Below are 16,684 nucleotides of genomic sequence, written 5' to 3' on the forward strand. Positions count from 1 at the left end.
GTGGGACTCTTGGCAAACTCACAGTCACCTCATTAGCTTTCTGAAGGCTCAAAATAGTCCTGTATCAAGTCTGATGAGAAACTAAAACTTCTTCTTTAAAGAGAAACAGATCCAGAATTGAAGATACGCAGGTTTTAACCCTTTGTCATTCTTGTAGCAGGTGCCCAGACTTGTAGACTGTTTGCTACTTGCTGTTTGGTGTTTTCACCCCAAATCCTTCTTGGAACAGGAGAGCTTTCTAGGACCAAGTTTAACGGTGATATATTCCTGTGAGAAGATTCTGCTTTGGACAAACTGGTGTTGCCATGCTGAAGGAGGAGCTCCTAAAAGACTTAACTTAATTCTGGCTGGTGTGTGAACAGGGGAGTGCAGGGTTGGCAGGTGCCCTTGTCAAGAAGCGTGTATTAACTCAGTGTTAACGGGATCAAGAATGAGTTGTATGTGTGGGGATGGAGAGGGAAGTAGCTGTAATTGTTCCTCCATGTCTGTGCTTTGAATCAATTCGAGGCGATTGTCTCAGGGCCAGCTTATAGGCAATAGAGCTGCCAGCTTCTCCTCCAAAGCCCTGCTGAGCTAGTTTTGCTAGTGGTTGAGGAGGAATTGTGACCTGTGAGGTGACAACTGTTTGGAGGCACTTGAGTCCTATGGACCCTCCTGCAAAGCAAGAAGAACACAGGCTCCTTGAACACTTCATGCCAGTGGTTTTTTTCCCCCCTACCCCTGTGGCAAAGCTGCCTGCTCGTGACATTTTATCCTTGAAGCTGCAAAACTCCACTGCATGTGCTGTGCCAAGACCTGCAGCCGGTATAGAAGGCTGCAGTGTGTAAGTTCATGTTGGCTACGGGCTGAGCTGCTAAGACTTAACTGCAGGCCTGGAAATTCAAGTATGCAAGTAAGAGAGGACCCTGGAGGATTTGCCATGCCTGTGTTTGTTGGCCAAGCAGGGAAATTATTCCAGATGTTCGTATCCTGCACAATTCTGCTGAGATCTGATCATCTTGCAGGAGCCTAGGCTGATGCTGCTACAAGATCAGCGTGTCAGCTCTGTTTTGGGAATGAGGTGGGGAGAAAGGAGACTTGCATGAGGATGATCAGACTCTCTTCCCTCAAGTTTTCATCACGACGGGGTTCTCCCTGACCAGCACCAGGATAAATGCAACTGACATCAGCTAGTGTTCAGCTTCTGAACTGGCTCCAGGACTGGCAGCAGGATCTTGGCATCCAAACTCTCCGTGTCCTTCGTGATTTGCCTAATGCCCTGTTGTGAAACCAAGATGGAGCCAGGAGGAACGAGAAGCAAACCAGAAACCCAGCTTCCAACCGGCGCTGGAGCACTGGGCTCAGCGCTACCTTCCCTGTCCTCTCCTGCTTGAGTGCCTGGGCGGCAGCACGTGCCTTGCTTTCCTGCCTCTGTTGGGTTTTGTATCCTGGTAACATCGCTCGTGTTAAGGTGCAGAAAACTCCCTGCGGTCCTCTGAGCTGCTGTGAGGGCTGTAGCTCTGGGAAGCATGAATAAAACTCACCCCCAGGTACAGTTCTCTTTGGAAAAATCTTACATGCATCTGTTTCCTACAGTACATGTTCTCAATAGTGTCGTTTGTGACCTCTTTATCACTGGTTTTTGTGAGATTTTGTGTCCTTTCTACTTAACCTAACTTGACACTAAAGGAAAGTATTGATATCAAGTGCTGGACTTGCATTAGTGGCTGTTTTACAAATGCCTAACTAAGATTTAGAAGGTGATGCAATTGATCGCTTTGTGAATTAAATCTGGGCCACGTTTCCATCAAGGCTATTTTTGCTTGTATGTAAAAATAAAGGAATACGTGATATATTTCTGGGTAAGATGGTGTGACAACTAGAAAGGCATACCTTGTGTGATTACTGCGTGCTGCTTCTCTAAACGGTCTTTTATACCTTTCCTTCTAGAGAAATGGTGATGTAGCTCCTTCTCTTTCTTCACAGAAGGACTTTGTTGAATCAGGTAACAAATAAAATGCAGAGCTTAACCTTTTTATTATTAAAGTATAAATCAATTGAAACTATCTATGTAATGTAAAATACAACTAGTATTTATGGTCTGTTGAGACTGATTCTCCCCCTCCCCCTTCTGTGTAGTGAAATGTCCAGACTATAAAATTTCTAAACTTAAAGCTGCTCTTTCTTTGCCTGGAGTTGGCAGCCTTATGATAGGTGATCCTTGTCACAGAAAGGCTCATAACGAACTTGCTGTATGCTTTCTATATCTTATAATAGCCAAACTTCAGCAAATCGTGTCTATGTTAAGGAGGAGAAGATGAGATCAAACAGAATCAATAGCAGACCTGTAGGTCAGGTTACAACATTTCATCACTGCCATTATTTTATACTCTTGTCTGTTTGCTGCTGTTTTGCTTTCTGGTCGAAGGTGTTGTCTTGTAGACACAGACATGCTGTAATTCGCCACTTTTCTTTTAAGCTAAAATGTTCTGCACTTGATTCCCACTCAAGTGTGACGGAGGGGGTGGTTATTGCAGCCAGGATCCCTTTGCTCTTGAGGGAAGGACGTGCCTTCGCTTGCGTTTGTACAACACAGCAACTGAGGAAATCTGAAGCACAGCTAAGACAAATTCTAACTCTTTGATCAAAACTCTCTAAGTTCATAAATACCAAAATTCAATTATACATGTGGGGTTGTCTTAAGTGATTGGTTATGTCTTTCTCAGATGATCACGTTAATTTTTTTTTTCTGTTGGTCTGAAAATAAGAAGGAATGCAAGAAAATACAGTGTTGGTTTAGAGACAAAGCACTGGTGCTGCAGAGAGCTGCGATGGGAGTAGCTGATTGACGTTGCTCTTACGTGCGCTGCTGTTGTGTTGCAATTACTGTGGGTTTGGTCTTTAGATTCCGGATTTGGTTTGATTTACGTACGTGACTTTCTGGAAGTTAAAGTCCTTGAAAAGTCACTGCCCTTTGTACCCTGGAGATGTCTTTGGGGAGGGAGAGGGCTGTTCTTTGGCCAATTCTCACCATTTTGAGATGATAATTCAGTGGGAGAGTTAAAAGTCCTGGTTGGGGCAGAAAGCCCAAAGCACTGTAAAATTTTTACCTCTTGAGGAGTTTTGCCATGGGCTCTGAGACAGCACCTTTCCCAGCCTTACACCAACCTGCCCTGTGTTTTGGCTGCTCCCGCTGTGAAAAGGGCATTGCTGCCCCACGGGGGCCGGGCGGTGCCTTGGCCTTCTCCACCCTTTTGCATCCAAGTGCGTTGTGTGAGCTCTGATGGAGACATGGTGTTTGTGCCATTCCCAGTGCTCTGTAACGGCAGCATGGGCTCTTCCACACTGCAAACAGCGGAAGTCCCTATGGGAAGTTGTTTAATGTCAGAGTTTGGCTATTAAAATTCACCCATCAACCCCTAAACCCCAGCAGCCCCCTGCCAGTCCCGCATGCAGAGCCACCAAAACATTACCCTCGTGGCTCTGTGCCGTTCCTCTCCGAAACACCCCGGCCCCACTCAGCCCTGCCAGACCCTTCCCCAGCCCCTCACTTCTTGCTCTTGCCTCCCAACAGGCTGCTGCCAGCCACACAGGACCCACGGGGGCTGCACGTGGAGGCGCGTCTGCATCTCTGTCACTGCACTGCTCGTCCTCGCTGCCACCGTGGGCTTGGCCGTGGCACTGGGACTCCTGTCACGTGTGCCAGGTTGGTATCACAAGAGTCTGGGTTTTGTTTTTTTTTTTTTGTTAAGGGAATCAGAAAATGATGTTGTGTGAGAAGAGCCTTCATATCTATCACCGTGTGTGAAGTGGTGCGTCCTGGCACCAAGTGGGAGGAAAGAGAGGGACCAGCAGGAAGATGCGGGGCTGTGCAGCCTGAGTCACCACCAGCCATTCCCTGACTCCCTGTTCCATAGGGCTGTGGTAACTCTGGGTGGCACCATCCTGCTTCATGGTATAGTTTTCAGACTCTGCCATTAACCTACCAGAGATTAATCCTGACCCCTGGTTATTTCCAGAACAACAAATGAATTTCAGAAATCCCCCTTGCTTCCCCTTGATCTGCTCCTCATACCATGAAAATGTTGGAAAATGAAGTATTTCTTGCCATCCCTTCAGTGAACCGCTTCTGTACAGCCTCCAATAACCGGACAGGCTTCTTGTGTGATGACAGTGTGACCTGCATCCCAGCCAGCCAGGTCTGTGACAGAGTCAGCAGCTGCAGGAACGGAGAGGATGAAGAGGAGAAACTCTGTGGTGAGTGATTTTATTGTGACTCTCCTCCCCGTGCTGGTCTTCCTGTTGTGAGACAGAACAGCCAGTGTCCCTCTAATCCTGCTCCATGCTTCTGGCTCTGTGTGTGAGCAGATAAGCCTGGTAGATCCTTTGTAGGGCAGATGCTGAGACACAACACTGCCCAAAACCCAGCGGGAGTGCCAGGAATCAAAGACTCCAAGCTCCTCTGATCTTCTTTAGGTTTTTTTATAAAATCATGATGTAGTTTTCCTCCATTGGTTAAGCTATGTGGCTATATGGTTAATTTATTGTCCAGTTACCTTGGAAAAAAAAATGATTAAAGCAGAAACTTGGGGCACCCAGACTGCTTCCAGCTCAGCCATGAGCATCCCTTGCCCTTTCCTACCACAGCTTCCCCATCTGCGGTGTCATTCATGCCCTGACACTGCATGGGGAAGTACTGACTGATCCCCCGTGACAGCAGCCTTTGGTAGGCACCATCCCCGTTTTAGCTGGTGCATCTGTGCCCGGTGGGGTTGAGCACGTGTCCCGTGTGTCCACCCTTGCAGGTGACTTGCCCCGCAGCCTTCCGGGATACCTGGTTTTCCGCTGCAGTAACCCCGTGTACTGGGTCTATGCTGATCAGAGGTGTAATGGGATGAACGACTGTGGAGACTGCTCCGATGAGATGGGGAGCTGTAAGTCTCTCTTCTGACTATTGTTGGGCAAAAGGTCTTTTCTGCTGATGGATGAAAATAGATTGTACAGGTGTGGTGTGCACTGATGCAGCTGGAAATGCCTGGAGGCTGGCATCCATGGCTAAAACAAAATAGCTGGGATAGGACGAGAGTATGAACCATGTGGGCTCCATCCCATCAGTTGCCAAGGGCTCTGTGTCAAAGCCTGATGGCAACCAAGAGGGGAAGGGCTCTGTGCTTTGCTCCCAGCCCCAAAAGTTGCTCCTCTGCTGTGGTTTGCTGAGTGTGGAGCAGTTTCATCATGATGCATAGCTGTAGACAGCAGTGATCGTTCAAACTGGCCTTTGGCTGTTGGTTGGGAGATGGGTATGTCTCCGAGACAAGGGGGACTGAGTGTGCCTCAGTAGCTTTGAAGCCATCTAGATCATTCTCTTGCTAAGATGAGCAGCAGGTTTGTTCCTAAGTCACCCCTGTGGTTTTGAACTTCAGGCGAGACTTGCCTGTATCAGCAGTTTTCTCTATAGTAGCTTGCTAAAAAAAATAAATGACAATTAATTGTTCCTCCCAGAATGGCACATCTGCCATGAAGGTCATAACAATGTCATGCTCTGTGGTTGTCTCCCTCAAGTAGCACCAAGCCAGTGTCCTCTTTGGAGAGTTCACAGACACAGGGTCATCAAAAGTACTACTTTTCAGCAGCTGCCAGGGGGTGAAAGGGTAGCTACCTGCCCAAGAAAGGAGGGAAGGGGTCAGTGCAGCAAAACCATTTCTGTTCCCTGTTTTCCATCCCTCCCAGTGGCTGCCTGCCCCCCGTGCGGGTCGGCGTGGTGGAGCTGCAGTCCTGTGCTCTACGAGTTCTGCTCCTGTGTCCCCAGGAGGCTGTGCCGGGACGGCGTCCAGCACTGCCTCAGCTGGTCTGATGAGTATATCTGCAGGCCGTGAAGTCCTGGCACCCAGCAGCGCTGGAGACAGCAGGGTGCTTCCTGCATTGTCACCTCTAAGCCTTGGTGTCGTCCTGCTCTGCCACCTGCTTGGGAAGCTCCAACCCAAGCAAATCCTCAGCAGCAGCACACAGAGCAATGCAGGGATGAAGTGTGTATGGCAGCTCGTGCTGCAGGCTAGATACTGCCTGTGGGACACTGCCACGGTTCTCCTGTCGTGCCAGGGTGAGTCCTTTCTACATGGGCAGAGCACTGACTCCAAGGGTTGTGTGTGAGCTGCTGGAGACTGCCAGGTGCTGCCAACACAGATACCGTGTCATGGGACATTGTAGAGAGGTTGGTGCTGGTCTCTTCTCACGGGGAATTAGTGACAGAACAAGAGGGAACGGCTTTAAGCTCCAACAGGGGAGGTTCAGACTGGACATTTGGAAAAATTTTTCACAGAAAGAGTGGTCAGAGAGTGGAACAGGCTGCCCAGGGAGGGGCTGGAGTCCCCATCCCTGGGTGTGTTTAAGGGTCGTTCAGATGAGATGTTGGGGGATATGGTGTAGGGGAGAACTTTGTAGAGTCAGGCTGGGGGTTGGACTCAGTGATCCCAAGGGTCTTTTCCAACCTGAATGATTCTGTGATTCTGTCTGGCCAACGCTGGGTGAGGGTTTTCTCCTGTCTGGACATTACTGGCAGCCAGATGCTGGTACATTGAGGATATTGAGGGCTACGCTGAAGAGCAGGAGCTGAGTGAGGTGACCCTTTCTAGCTCATGGGTTAGCAGTTCCCACCAACACGTCTTGCCCCTACTGATCCTCATGGACAGGAGGAGAAGCTTGTGTTTGTGTTCAAAGCACTCCTGCAGATGGTTTCAGCAGCAGCTTTGAAGGCTCTGTGTGATGCTTCCAGGACGCTTCACTGGGAACGCTGGACTAAAGGTGACACCGTGGGGAGCTGCTGCACAGGCCACCTCCTGTGCTCTTCTCAAACCATGAAGGCCAATGCAGAGAGTGTAATGGCATGGAAAACTGAAGTGGAGGGGTTTCAGGGATTGTGGGGATAAATCACCGTGTCCCTGTGACCACATAGCTGTCCCTGCAAGCCAGGGCAGGGCACCAGCATGTATATAAAAATGTGTTTCTCTCAGGGCTGTGCAGTTTTGGAGCAGCAGCTTAACAGGTTGAGAACAGCCATGGGGCTGGGATGCATTTGCACTGAAGTTGGCAAAGAAAGGAGAAAAAAAATGTCCTAGCCTTGGAGCAGAGAGCAGCAGAAAACCAAGTGCTGCTCCTGGGGTGGTGTGGGATGACATAGGATCTGTTCATTGCTCGTTTCTTTCCTCTGCCAGCAAAACAGGATCAGGCAGCCAAACCTTCAAAGCAGTCCTCAGGATATAGATAAGGATGTGCTACTGAAATTTAAGAAAGATTCGGTCTTTGCTGCTTTGAAAATCTCGTCTGTGTCTAAAACATCATCTCTGAGAAAAACCCACGTTTACAGTGAGTGCAGTTACTTTTCTAGGCCCAAAATAAACATCAGGTGATCTTCCCATCTCCATCCCAGGTCATAGATCTTTAAAAATAAAACCATTCCCTCCTTTCCTCTGTCCTGTGATCTGCAGCTCTGCATGTCAGCATGACTTGTATCAACAGTGAATGTTTCTTCTAATTTGTCACTGGGATACAGCTGTAGATCTGAGAGATCTTCTAAAAATAGCTTTACAGTATTCTGACTCTTACTTCACCTGGAATGAGATGGCAAAACTTTACATAACATAACCGGTACTATGTGAAACTTTTAAAGCTGTGTTTAATAACCTGTCCTTCTCCACGCCTAGCTAGGATGGATGGCTTGCTTTCTCTGTGCCTGTAAAACATTAATGCGGTGCATTCAGTGCTGCAACCCAGAAGAGAGGTTAGGAGTTTTCTGGGTAAACATTTCTCACTTGCAGGCTTCCAGCCTCAATCAAAGCCTGAAATTGAGATGCACATTTCTGCTGCAGAGTCACAGACATCCAACGCTTCAACAAGGCTGAGCAGGGGTTGGTAAATAAAGCCTGGCTTATTGTAGTTGCTGTTGTTCCTGTTGTTAAAGTATGTTCTGGGGCAACCAGTGAGGAAATCTTACAGCATTTCTCAAGCCAAACGCAAGGCTGAGGCAATCCCAAGCACAAATACGAGCTGGGCAATAAGTGGGTTGAGAGCAGCCCTGCGGAGGAGGACTTGGGGGTATTAGTGGATGTCCCTGTATCAGCTCTCAGGGAGTGATCTGGGGAGGCCAGAGCTGTGATTAATGGCTTCAGGTGAGGAGAGAGGAACCGGGGACTCATCCTGCTCTGGATTTACACCTGTGAGACCAGCCAAGAGAGACAGCGGGAAGCAGCAGTCCATAGGCAAGACTCACAAGCCAGCCTGGAAAGAGCCAGGGACACAAGGGTCGGTTTAAGCAGCACTTGGCTGAGCCTATCTATTTCAGGGCGAGCCTCCTCCTGTAATTTTCTTACTTACTGCCTTGTTCCTGGTCAGCAGAGGCCGTGTGCCTTACAGAGAACAATAAACAGAGATTAGTGGGTTGAGGACATAGAGGTAAGTGTGTCTAAGTCTTCCTAGGATAAAATTTACACAGTGCTGTGTTTAAAAGAGGAAGTCTGCTGGTCAGCAAGAAACCTAAGAAAAGGAGTAATTGTACCAGGGATGAAGAATGTGAGAAAACACAGTGCTCTAAAACACCTCTCCTGAAAAGCAAAGATGTACTGTATTATTACCAACAAGCCTGTGACCTGGGCAGACTGTTCATGTCAAATCACAATGTGGCTATTTTCTGGCTCAAAGCGTCAGCTCCCAGCTGCTTTACTGATGTGAAATGGAGTACACAATTCTCCGAGACGGGCATCTCTCCGTGGTCGGATTAGCAGATCCCCACAGTGGTGGAAGGGCCAGCAGAAGAAATCCGTGGTGGCTGTTGAACCAGAAGCCAGCTGCAGGAGGAGGATTATACTGGAGTGCCACAGTCGTCTTCCTCCCTGTTGAGACGCTGTTTTGCTCAGTCACTATTTGTGCCATTATTTGTCTCAGCAGAGGGCTGATGTAGTCGTCAGTGGAAGCTATTAATAGCCTTGAGTTTCTGGGGAAAAAATGTAGGGCTTGATTGCAAGTATGCTTGCTTTGTTTGTGTGTAGTCCTTTTTTTGAGGAAAATTCAGCAATAAAAGAACAAAGAGAGAAAGGGGTTTAGCTCTTTATGCATTTTTAAGGTGAAGCTCCTTTTCTTGTCCTTTTCATTATTTCCTAGGATGTGTTGCTTTTCTTGTTGCTGAATTATGGTAAACAACAGTGTAAAAGGAGGATATCCTCTAAATAAGCAATAGTAGAGGAAACCTGTAGTAAATTCTTGGCCTTATTGGCCCAAGAGCACAGTGATGGTGGCCGTGCCCCCCTCATGGACACTGTGTGCCTCAGCAAACTGTGTTAGAACCACTCAGGGCAGGACCTGCAGCGTTACAACTGTACCCCAGACTTCAGCCAACCCCACACAGAAGTTCTTTTACAACAAATATCTATCATTCATATTTGAATTATAAACCTCCCTGAATGCTTTCAGATGGGGAAGTACCACGGTGTATCGCAGGCCTACATGCACACCGAGAATGGGTTTTAAGCCACAGAGTGCTCTCCAGTGCAGTGAATTTGCTTATAAGGGAGAATATATTACAACTGCAGAGTCTAATCTCTACAGTAACAGTTTCAGCTTTCATTTCCTGGGCTAAAATGAGAGAGAGGAGACTTCTGTTCTACGGAGGGGTTTCTGTGTCTCTGCCTCTCTCCCCTGGGGCCTGTGCTTATCCTCTTTGCTTCCTCCCTTTGTCAGAGCTCTACCAACACAGCCCGGTGCTTAGCGGCTGAGGTTTATGTTCTCCCAGCACGGCTGAAGTCCCAGGGCACTTGAGAAGCACAGTACAGCTTCATTTCAGATGAGCTGCAGTGATTAGTCTTCTGCAAGTGATTAGTCTCCCAAGGCAAGAGAGGAGGAGGGACAGGACCAGCTATTTCTGTGAATGATATCTACGTCACAAGAATTAGTTAAGGATGACAACAAAAACTTTATTTGAAAAAATTATTATGTATTGAAAATATACAGTAGTATCATCAACCTTCTCCTTGACTCTATCCCTCCCCAAGCATAGGTTAACCCACAAGCATATCACAGCAACCAGATTTAATAATACTGGTCTCCTTTGTTACTCCCTCTCAATGTGCCTAAATTCTGTCATCAGCAAGAAAACAACAAACAAAAGACCCACTTCTCTCTGACTCAGTAGGTATTTAACAAATCCCAGTCCTCCACAGTGAGGCACAGATGCTTCTGTTTGGAAGTCCTTTCTCTCTCTTGTTCAGCCAAAGCTCTTTTTTTATTGTTCTTTAATTCGTGGCTCCCTGCAACCTCCTTTTTCAAAGGTAAATGGCAATTTTGAACTTTTTCCTTATAAAACTGCAAGTTTCCAGATGCTTTTGTCTCTGCCTCCACCAGCTTGCATGTGACTACCTCCTTAATTCTGTGTGTCTTGCCATCTACAGGAAACAAAAAAATCAAATTTAGATTTTGGGAGAAACAGAATGATGCTATAAAATGCATACTTGTGTTGTAAATTGTTTTGGCCAAGCCAACCTGGAATACTGACTGCTTTGCTGAAATGTGCACAGGGAACAATAACATTTGTATTTTGGACTCAGAATTTTAAGGAGAAAACTCGAGTTGCTATGTGTTGCCCTAAGCATGCTGCCATGCTTAGGGTTAAGAGTTTAACTCTTAGGTTTAAGAGCAGCAGTCTAACAAATGAAAAAACTCAAACACGCTGTAATGCAGTTACCCAAGAGGCTGAAATTTCACACCTGAGATGCTATTTGTACAAAAAAAAAAAGAAAAAATTCCTTGTAGAAAAGAACACAAACTATGTGGTCTCTATGCAGTTACGTACAGAAGCGCAGAGCTGATGTTCTGGATCTCAAGTTGTCTTGTGGCTTGGTGGCCTCCATAACTGCCTGCTCCCACTGCAAAACTGTCTGAAATAACATTTGAAGGAGTTAAAATGTTTCTTGTAAAATTTACAGAAATTAAATTGGAACTCTATCCGTTATTCTTTCCTGTTCAGTGATTTAATACTCCACAAGGACAATTTCTAGAGAGTAAAACAGACTTAAAAGCCCATACCTGTTCTGCCCATCCCTCTGTTTTGCAGTTACTATGATCAAATTCCTTCAGAGGCACTTGTGAGTGAACAAGGCCAATCTGCATTTGGATCCGCTTAATAACAGCATTAACATCCTAGTGAAAAGGGAAATAAAGTAGTCAGAGGGGAAAAACATTTGATTACACTTGTCCAGTAAACATAGACAGATGCTTTTTTACCTTAAGACCTGTCCCAGAAATGTCCAAACAGTTCAATTTCTTGAAAGAAAGAAGGTATCCAATTCCCACATCTGTGATTTTAGGGTTACCTGTAAGGTCAAGTAGAGTTAACTAAGTTGCAAGATGTGGAGAAAAATGATCAGAATGCCAAGAAACTATTTGTTCCAAAAGCTAATACTGGAACAATGGGGTTTTGCCTTTTTTTGTAGTATGCTTCATGTTTTGAAAGTGAGTCAAAACTGACTTTTTCCCTCTAATGATCAAACTACAAGTATTTACAATAAAAATTCTCAAAATATTAAAAATATTCATGTAAGTAGCATGTGGCTGAGACTACAGGTATGACTTGTGCCTTCTGGAAAGCTGGTGGTGAAATGTGAGGTTGAGTATTTGGCTCATGGGAATCATCGAATGAATTGCATTCCTTCAATATTAAGGAGGATAATTTCCTTCTTTATCAGAAAGGGTACAGGTTCCTTCTAATATTAAACCATGAAGTACTTACAAGACAAGTCTAATACCAAAAGATTCTCAAGTCCCTTTTTCAATACTCGTACTGGAGCTGTCATTCTGCGAAGGCCTGCATCTGATAAACAGTTGTCTTTCAGGAGAAGACGTTTTACGCTGGGAGAAGAGAGACAAAAGCATAATTTATAGTCATTATTTTAGACAGTTTTACCAAATGTCCTAAAACTCTGTGTCAGAAGGCTGGGATCTTCCTGTGCCAACCCTTCAGTCGACTTTGCTAACATTAGTAAAAATTAGCAAGAAAGAGGCCTGGGATAGTTAAGGACTAACAAATATCTTTATGTTGTCTCCGCTGGCTCAACAGAAGCACTTATTTGACCTGCTATTCCCAGAGCTCCAGCAACAAACCAGTCCTAGACCACAAGTATTTGCTAACAAAGACAATAAGGTTCTTTATACCCTGAGGTTTTTTAAGCCAAAGCTGCCAATCTTGAATCCACTCAAAACTAGAAAGAGAAAAATGCTTGGCAAAAGGGGAGAGGACAGACTTAGTAAGAGATACAGTAATGATTTTAAGTAAGCAATGGGGTATTATAACATAGATGAACAAAACTCAGGGAAAAACACAACATGAAACCATTCTCCAGAGCACTTCAAGAAAAACCCTGATGCAAAATGCACCAAGATCTTATAGTAACGTAATACCCCTTACGTAGCAGACATCCTGCCTATTGATCTCCAAAGTTTTCTACTTTTCAGTCTTTAGGATCAAACAAAATAACAACATTTTTTACAAAATTTTAATTAACTAAATATTCAACCTACTGCTTGCAGAAATCTTCCTCTGGAACACTGGTATGGTTAAAAAAGTAAAGTAAAAGTAAAAAGTAAAAAGTTCCAAATGCTTAAGATGCAGTATTTACCTGGTGGAAATATAAGAAGTTAATTTAAGAACATGGGACAGTAAATTATCTTGCACCTTTGTGTGACCTTTTATGATTCAGTATGTGCTTTGGATCATGTGCCTTGTGTGCAATAAATTCTGTATTTTGTTTACCTCGAGAACAGGTTTTATGAACAGCCACAATCTTCAAACTTACACATTGCTGCCTGTGAAACTTTCCTTTAGAGTTACAGCCTGATTCTTTGAACTGCCTAGCGATAGGAAAAGAAAAGTGTCATTTTTAGCTACGTGTCAGGAAATTGGTACCTAGACAGAGCCTCTTTGGTGAGGTGTTCCAGCAGTTCATGTTCATCTCCAAGTTTACAGCAGGAGAGATCCAAACACGTCAGCTCCCGGAAAGACTTAATTTCTTCTAGCTTTTCAGAGATAACCAGGTATCTGCAAAGAGGGAAAAAAAAGCTAGCAGTGTTCAGGCACATAAGGCACCTACATCCTCAAGTGTCACAAACATAATGCAGTCGTTCATTGTTGCAAATTGACAGAAATTAGCCAGCTGTCCTAACTACCTTTTTATGTGCAGTCTGCACACAACACATCTGAATTCCCAGTCTTCTCCTTGAACAAATGTCATCGTTTTGCTTTGATTCAAAGTATCGGACTAACAATTAAGACTTTGACTTGCAAACATCACAATTAGGGACTTCTTTACCAATTATTATTTCAGAATGATGCAAAATACATATTCCAGTTTACTGTAAATCAACTTCACAAACTGCTTTTCCTCAGTATCTAGGAAGTGTGTAGACAAATCCACATTAATCCACGTTTAAAATCTACTTCAAATGTATCAGGACTGCTTGTCAAATGGCAAAATTTACTTTTTATATATGTAAATAAAATACTTCACTAGAGATTAAAAGTACTGCAGGACACCTGCAGACTCCAACTAGAGCTGTGACTACACCCCAGGCAGCGGGTTATTTTTTTAGCTGTGTTGGTTCCCTGATCTGATTCACTCCGCAGCCATGCAAACATCTGTGCTGGAACTATTCAGTAGGAGGTTTAGAGATCGGAACAAACCACTAAAGAATGGCATGCATGAGTATGCAGTAATAAGCACGTAGCAGTCACTACCTCACCAATCTCCCCTGCTCTTACCTCTTACTGTCCCCGTGGCAAGACAAGCCCCAGATTTACTAATCTCTCCTGAATTCACCTCATATTACCCATAGCAAGACAAACCCCAAGGTCAGCAACTTCACTGATGAAATGAGGGGTGCTTACTAATTTGACCCCTCAAAGAACACCTCTTTGACCATGCAAATAAAGGGACCTTAATATCCTCCCACTGCAAATGTACCTTTCAAACTACCCACCAAATCCTTTTGCTGTGCAATTCAGCTATGTGGAAGGCAGAACGTACAGCCACAGCCCAAGCCAAATCTTAACAGATACTACTAGCTCAGGGGGGTTGTGAAGAGAAGAGTGGGCTCTTTTAGATAAGAAATAAAACTCCTCGGAAAAACCCTTAACACCTTACACTTCCTGGATTTCAGACTCAGTACTTAAGTCAGCTTTCTGTAATGGCAAAAGATGCCAAAAGTAACTTCATTTCTGAATCAGGCCCATAAAAAGTATCCGTACCAGAGATAAAGAGGGAGTAGGTTTAAAGAATAAAACAAAAGGGTAATTGACCTCTGCTCAAACATTCCTACTGTGCTCAGAACACCCCTGGCAGTTCAGCTGAATGTGCCTGTATTTTGATTTTAAACTGGATAAACCATCCCTTTTTCAAGTGTTCAGATGGAAGATAGACTGGTTGTATTACTGGGAAAGGCTTCAGCAGAAGCAAGGCTTTAAAAACAGAGACCAGTTTTAAGCTGGGTAAGACTCTCTTTTAGTGAAAGACAATGTGGACATTGAGAAGACGGAAAAAATGGTGCTGGACTCTAATCAGAACCTTGTTAAAACATGTTTAATATGGGGATGGGAACCACAATAAACGAAGGTAAAACCTTCCTGACTTCAAAGCCTGTAACTTACCTACAAGACTGTATTTTCTCCTGAGCCCCCAAAATGAAATGGGATAGCAAGCTTACAGTAAATAAACCCAGACAGTTTCCAAGGGTGTATTTTATCTGTACACTCAGCTAAGTATGTTGAAATGCTTATAAACAGCAATTACAAAAACATCCCATGAAACACCTGAGAAGGCATTAAACACACAGGTTGCTATGAAAGTGCTGGTTATTGTTAAATAGTTGCAGGTTTAATCCTTCACATAAAATCCCCTGTGAGTTAACACGGACGTAGTCTGTTACCTGTATTATGATTTGTAGCTTAGAATGAAACCAGCAGCTGCACTTGTAGGAAAGGAATGGGACAAAAGGAAGCAAGCAGACAGTCAAATAAGGCTTAGGTCACTTCATTAAAATTAGGTGGTGTCATAAGCCCAAGAGGGTTTATTTTTTTTAAATTACTTTTGAGAGAAAATAATTTAAGGTAAACTTTTAAGTGTGCTAGCAAAAAGCACTAGCAGATGACGATATTTGTTACTGAACACACTTACCGATTCCGCAAGCATAGTGAACATAGCACCAAACTGCCATATGCTTCAGTAAACTTCTGTAGAGCTCTCAGTCCCGTTACTGGTTCTGTGAACTTCTGTCTTGCTTCTGCAGCTGAAAAGAGCTTTTCAGCAATCTGCTCTGGGAAACCAATCAACGAGTCAATGTGGTCAACATTGTCAGAAATGTAACCCAGCACTAGGCTGAAGAGAGACTTGGCCGAGTACCGGAGGTTCCCCTCCTTAGTGTACGTGAAGATGAAATGATCAGTCCTCTGCCTCCTTGCCCTATCGTCCTCCCTGTTCATGCAAAGCTCCACGGAAAATCCTCTGGAAAACAGCCTAAAAGGTCTCGTTTTGGGAGTGACATTCTGTACGCCACCTGCACCCTGATTTACCACGTGCAGCTTCCCATTTTCACGCACATATATTGGCCCAGTATCCAAATGGCTTTCTGAGTGGAGACAGTAAGACATTCCCCTCATCCAGTTCTGCAAAACAAACCGTAGACAAATGAAGAATAGCCACAGGGGAAAACACTACTGAGGAAAGACCCCATCCTCCTCAATGCCCCGAGCACCCACGGCCACGTAACCCCGCCAGGCCGTGTGGGAGAGGGGTGCGCGGTGTCTGCCAGCAAACCGCAAACACCAGTCAAATGGGAACTGAACCCAGGGCTGGCAGCGAGGTGGAAGAGCCTTTGCTCCGGCCAGGCCCTGCCACGCTGTGCCTGCTGCTCGTCAGCGGCCTGGGGCTGGATCCCAGTCCCGCCCGGAGGGGTCTGGGCCGCGTGGGGAGCGGCCCCCACACCTGGGGCTGGCTCTGGTGCAGGCCAGCGGGGGCAGGAGGAGGGCAAATGGCTGCCTGCAGCAGGGCAGGGGAGCCCGCTGGAGGATCTCCCTCCTGGGGAGGGTGGGCAGGCGCCCGGTGCCCCGTCCTCAGCCCAGCCCAGCCGGTGCCGGGGGGCGCTGGTTTGTGAGCGGGGGGCCTGGCCGCGGGTGGGGGGCAGACCCTGCCACGGCGGGGGGGCAGCGGAGGGACCGGGCTCCTCCAGCTCCTACCCCGAGGGGCTGGGGGCTCAGGTCCTGCGGGGCGGGGGGGGATCGGGCCCCGCCTGAGGGGGGAAGGGGGTGCTGAAGGGTTGGGGCGCTGCCCCGGAGGAGGGGGGCGGAGGGGATCGGGTCCAGCCCGGAGGGGGGGGAGGGAGGGGGGGGGGTCTGTGAAAGGATCGGGCTCTCGCCCCGGGCTGAGCGCGCCGTGACCGGGCGCAGTCCCGAGGGGCGCAAGGGGAAGGGTCCCCGCCCCGGCCGGCAGCTGTGGGGCACAGGGAGGCGAACGCACCCCCCACCCCCCCGGGGTCACCGGCCCGGCCCCCACCTACCTGCCCCGGGAGGGGCCGCCCCGACGCGCCGTCAGCCGGGCCGCGGCTCGGCGCTCCCGCCGCCCATCCCGCAGCGCCCGCGGGCGGCGGGCGGAGCCGCGCCGGGGGCGGGGACCGG

General features: G+C 46.6%; 2 protein-coding genes across 2 annotated transcripts; one reads left to right on the forward strand and one right to left on the reverse strand.

Annotated features, from left to right (window-relative positions):
* The first annotated feature begins 1,508 nt into the window (after positions 1-1,508).
* LDLRAD1 (low density lipoprotein receptor class A domain containing 1) lies at positions 1,509-5,855 on the forward strand. The gene is made up of 6 exons (XM_074907148.1): positions 1,509-1,529; positions 1,930-1,984; positions 3,554-3,685; positions 4,099-4,236; positions 4,785-4,913; positions 5,710-5,855. Exons 1-6 carry the CDS (start codon positions 1,509-1,511, stop codon positions 5,853-5,855), a joined length of 621 nt encoding a protein of 206 aa, XP_074763249.1.
* Positions 5,856-9,648: 3,793 nt separating this feature from the next.
* On the reverse strand, positions 9,649-16,678 carry LRRC42 (leucine rich repeat containing 42). The gene is made up of 8 exons (XM_074906168.1): positions 16,567-16,678; positions 15,189-15,676; positions 12,926-13,057; positions 11,753-11,871; positions 11,248-11,336; positions 11,050-11,163; positions 10,817-10,901; positions 9,649-10,409 (listed from the first exon to the last, which is right to left on the reverse strand). The coding sequence occupies exons 2-8, from the start codon at positions 15,668-15,670 to the stop codon at positions 10,153-10,155; spliced, it is 1,278 nt and encodes a 425-aa protein (XP_074762269.1). The 5' UTR covers positions 15,671-15,676; positions 16,567-16,678; the 3' UTR covers positions 9,649-10,152.
* Positions 16,679-16,684: the final 6 nt, after the last annotated feature.

The sequence above is a fragment of the Athene noctua genome, chromosome 5 (assembly GCF_965140245.1).
Source record: "Athene noctua chromosome 5, bAthNoc1.hap1.1, whole genome shotgun sequence".
Classification (NCBI taxonomy): domain Eukaryota; kingdom Metazoa; phylum Chordata; class Aves; order Strigiformes; family Strigidae; genus Athene; species Athene noctua.

Coding starts and splice junctions, on each gene's coding strand:
- LDLRAD1 (XM_074907148.1), top strand. CDS start 1,509: ATGAATAAAACTCACCCCCAG. Junction 1,985..3,553: donor GAAGGACTTTGTTGAATCAG/GTAACAAATAAA, acceptor GCCTCCCAACAG/GCTGCTGCCAGCCACACAGG. Junction 3,686..4,098: donor ACTCCTGTCACGTGTGCCAG/GTTGGTATCACA, acceptor CCATCCCTTCAG/TGAACCGCTTCTGTACAGCC.
- LRRC42 (XM_074906168.1), bottom strand. CDS start 15,670: ATGAGGGGAATGTCTTACTGTCTCCACTCAGAAAGCCATTTGGATACT. Junction 10,902..11,049: donor CAGAGGGATGGGCAGAACAG/GTATGGGCTTTT, acceptor ATGTTATTTCAG/ACAGTTTTGCAGTGGGAGCA. Junction 10,410..10,816: donor AACATCAGCTCTGCGCTTCT/GTACGTAACTGC, acceptor TGTTTCCTGTAG/ATGGCAAGACACACAGAATT.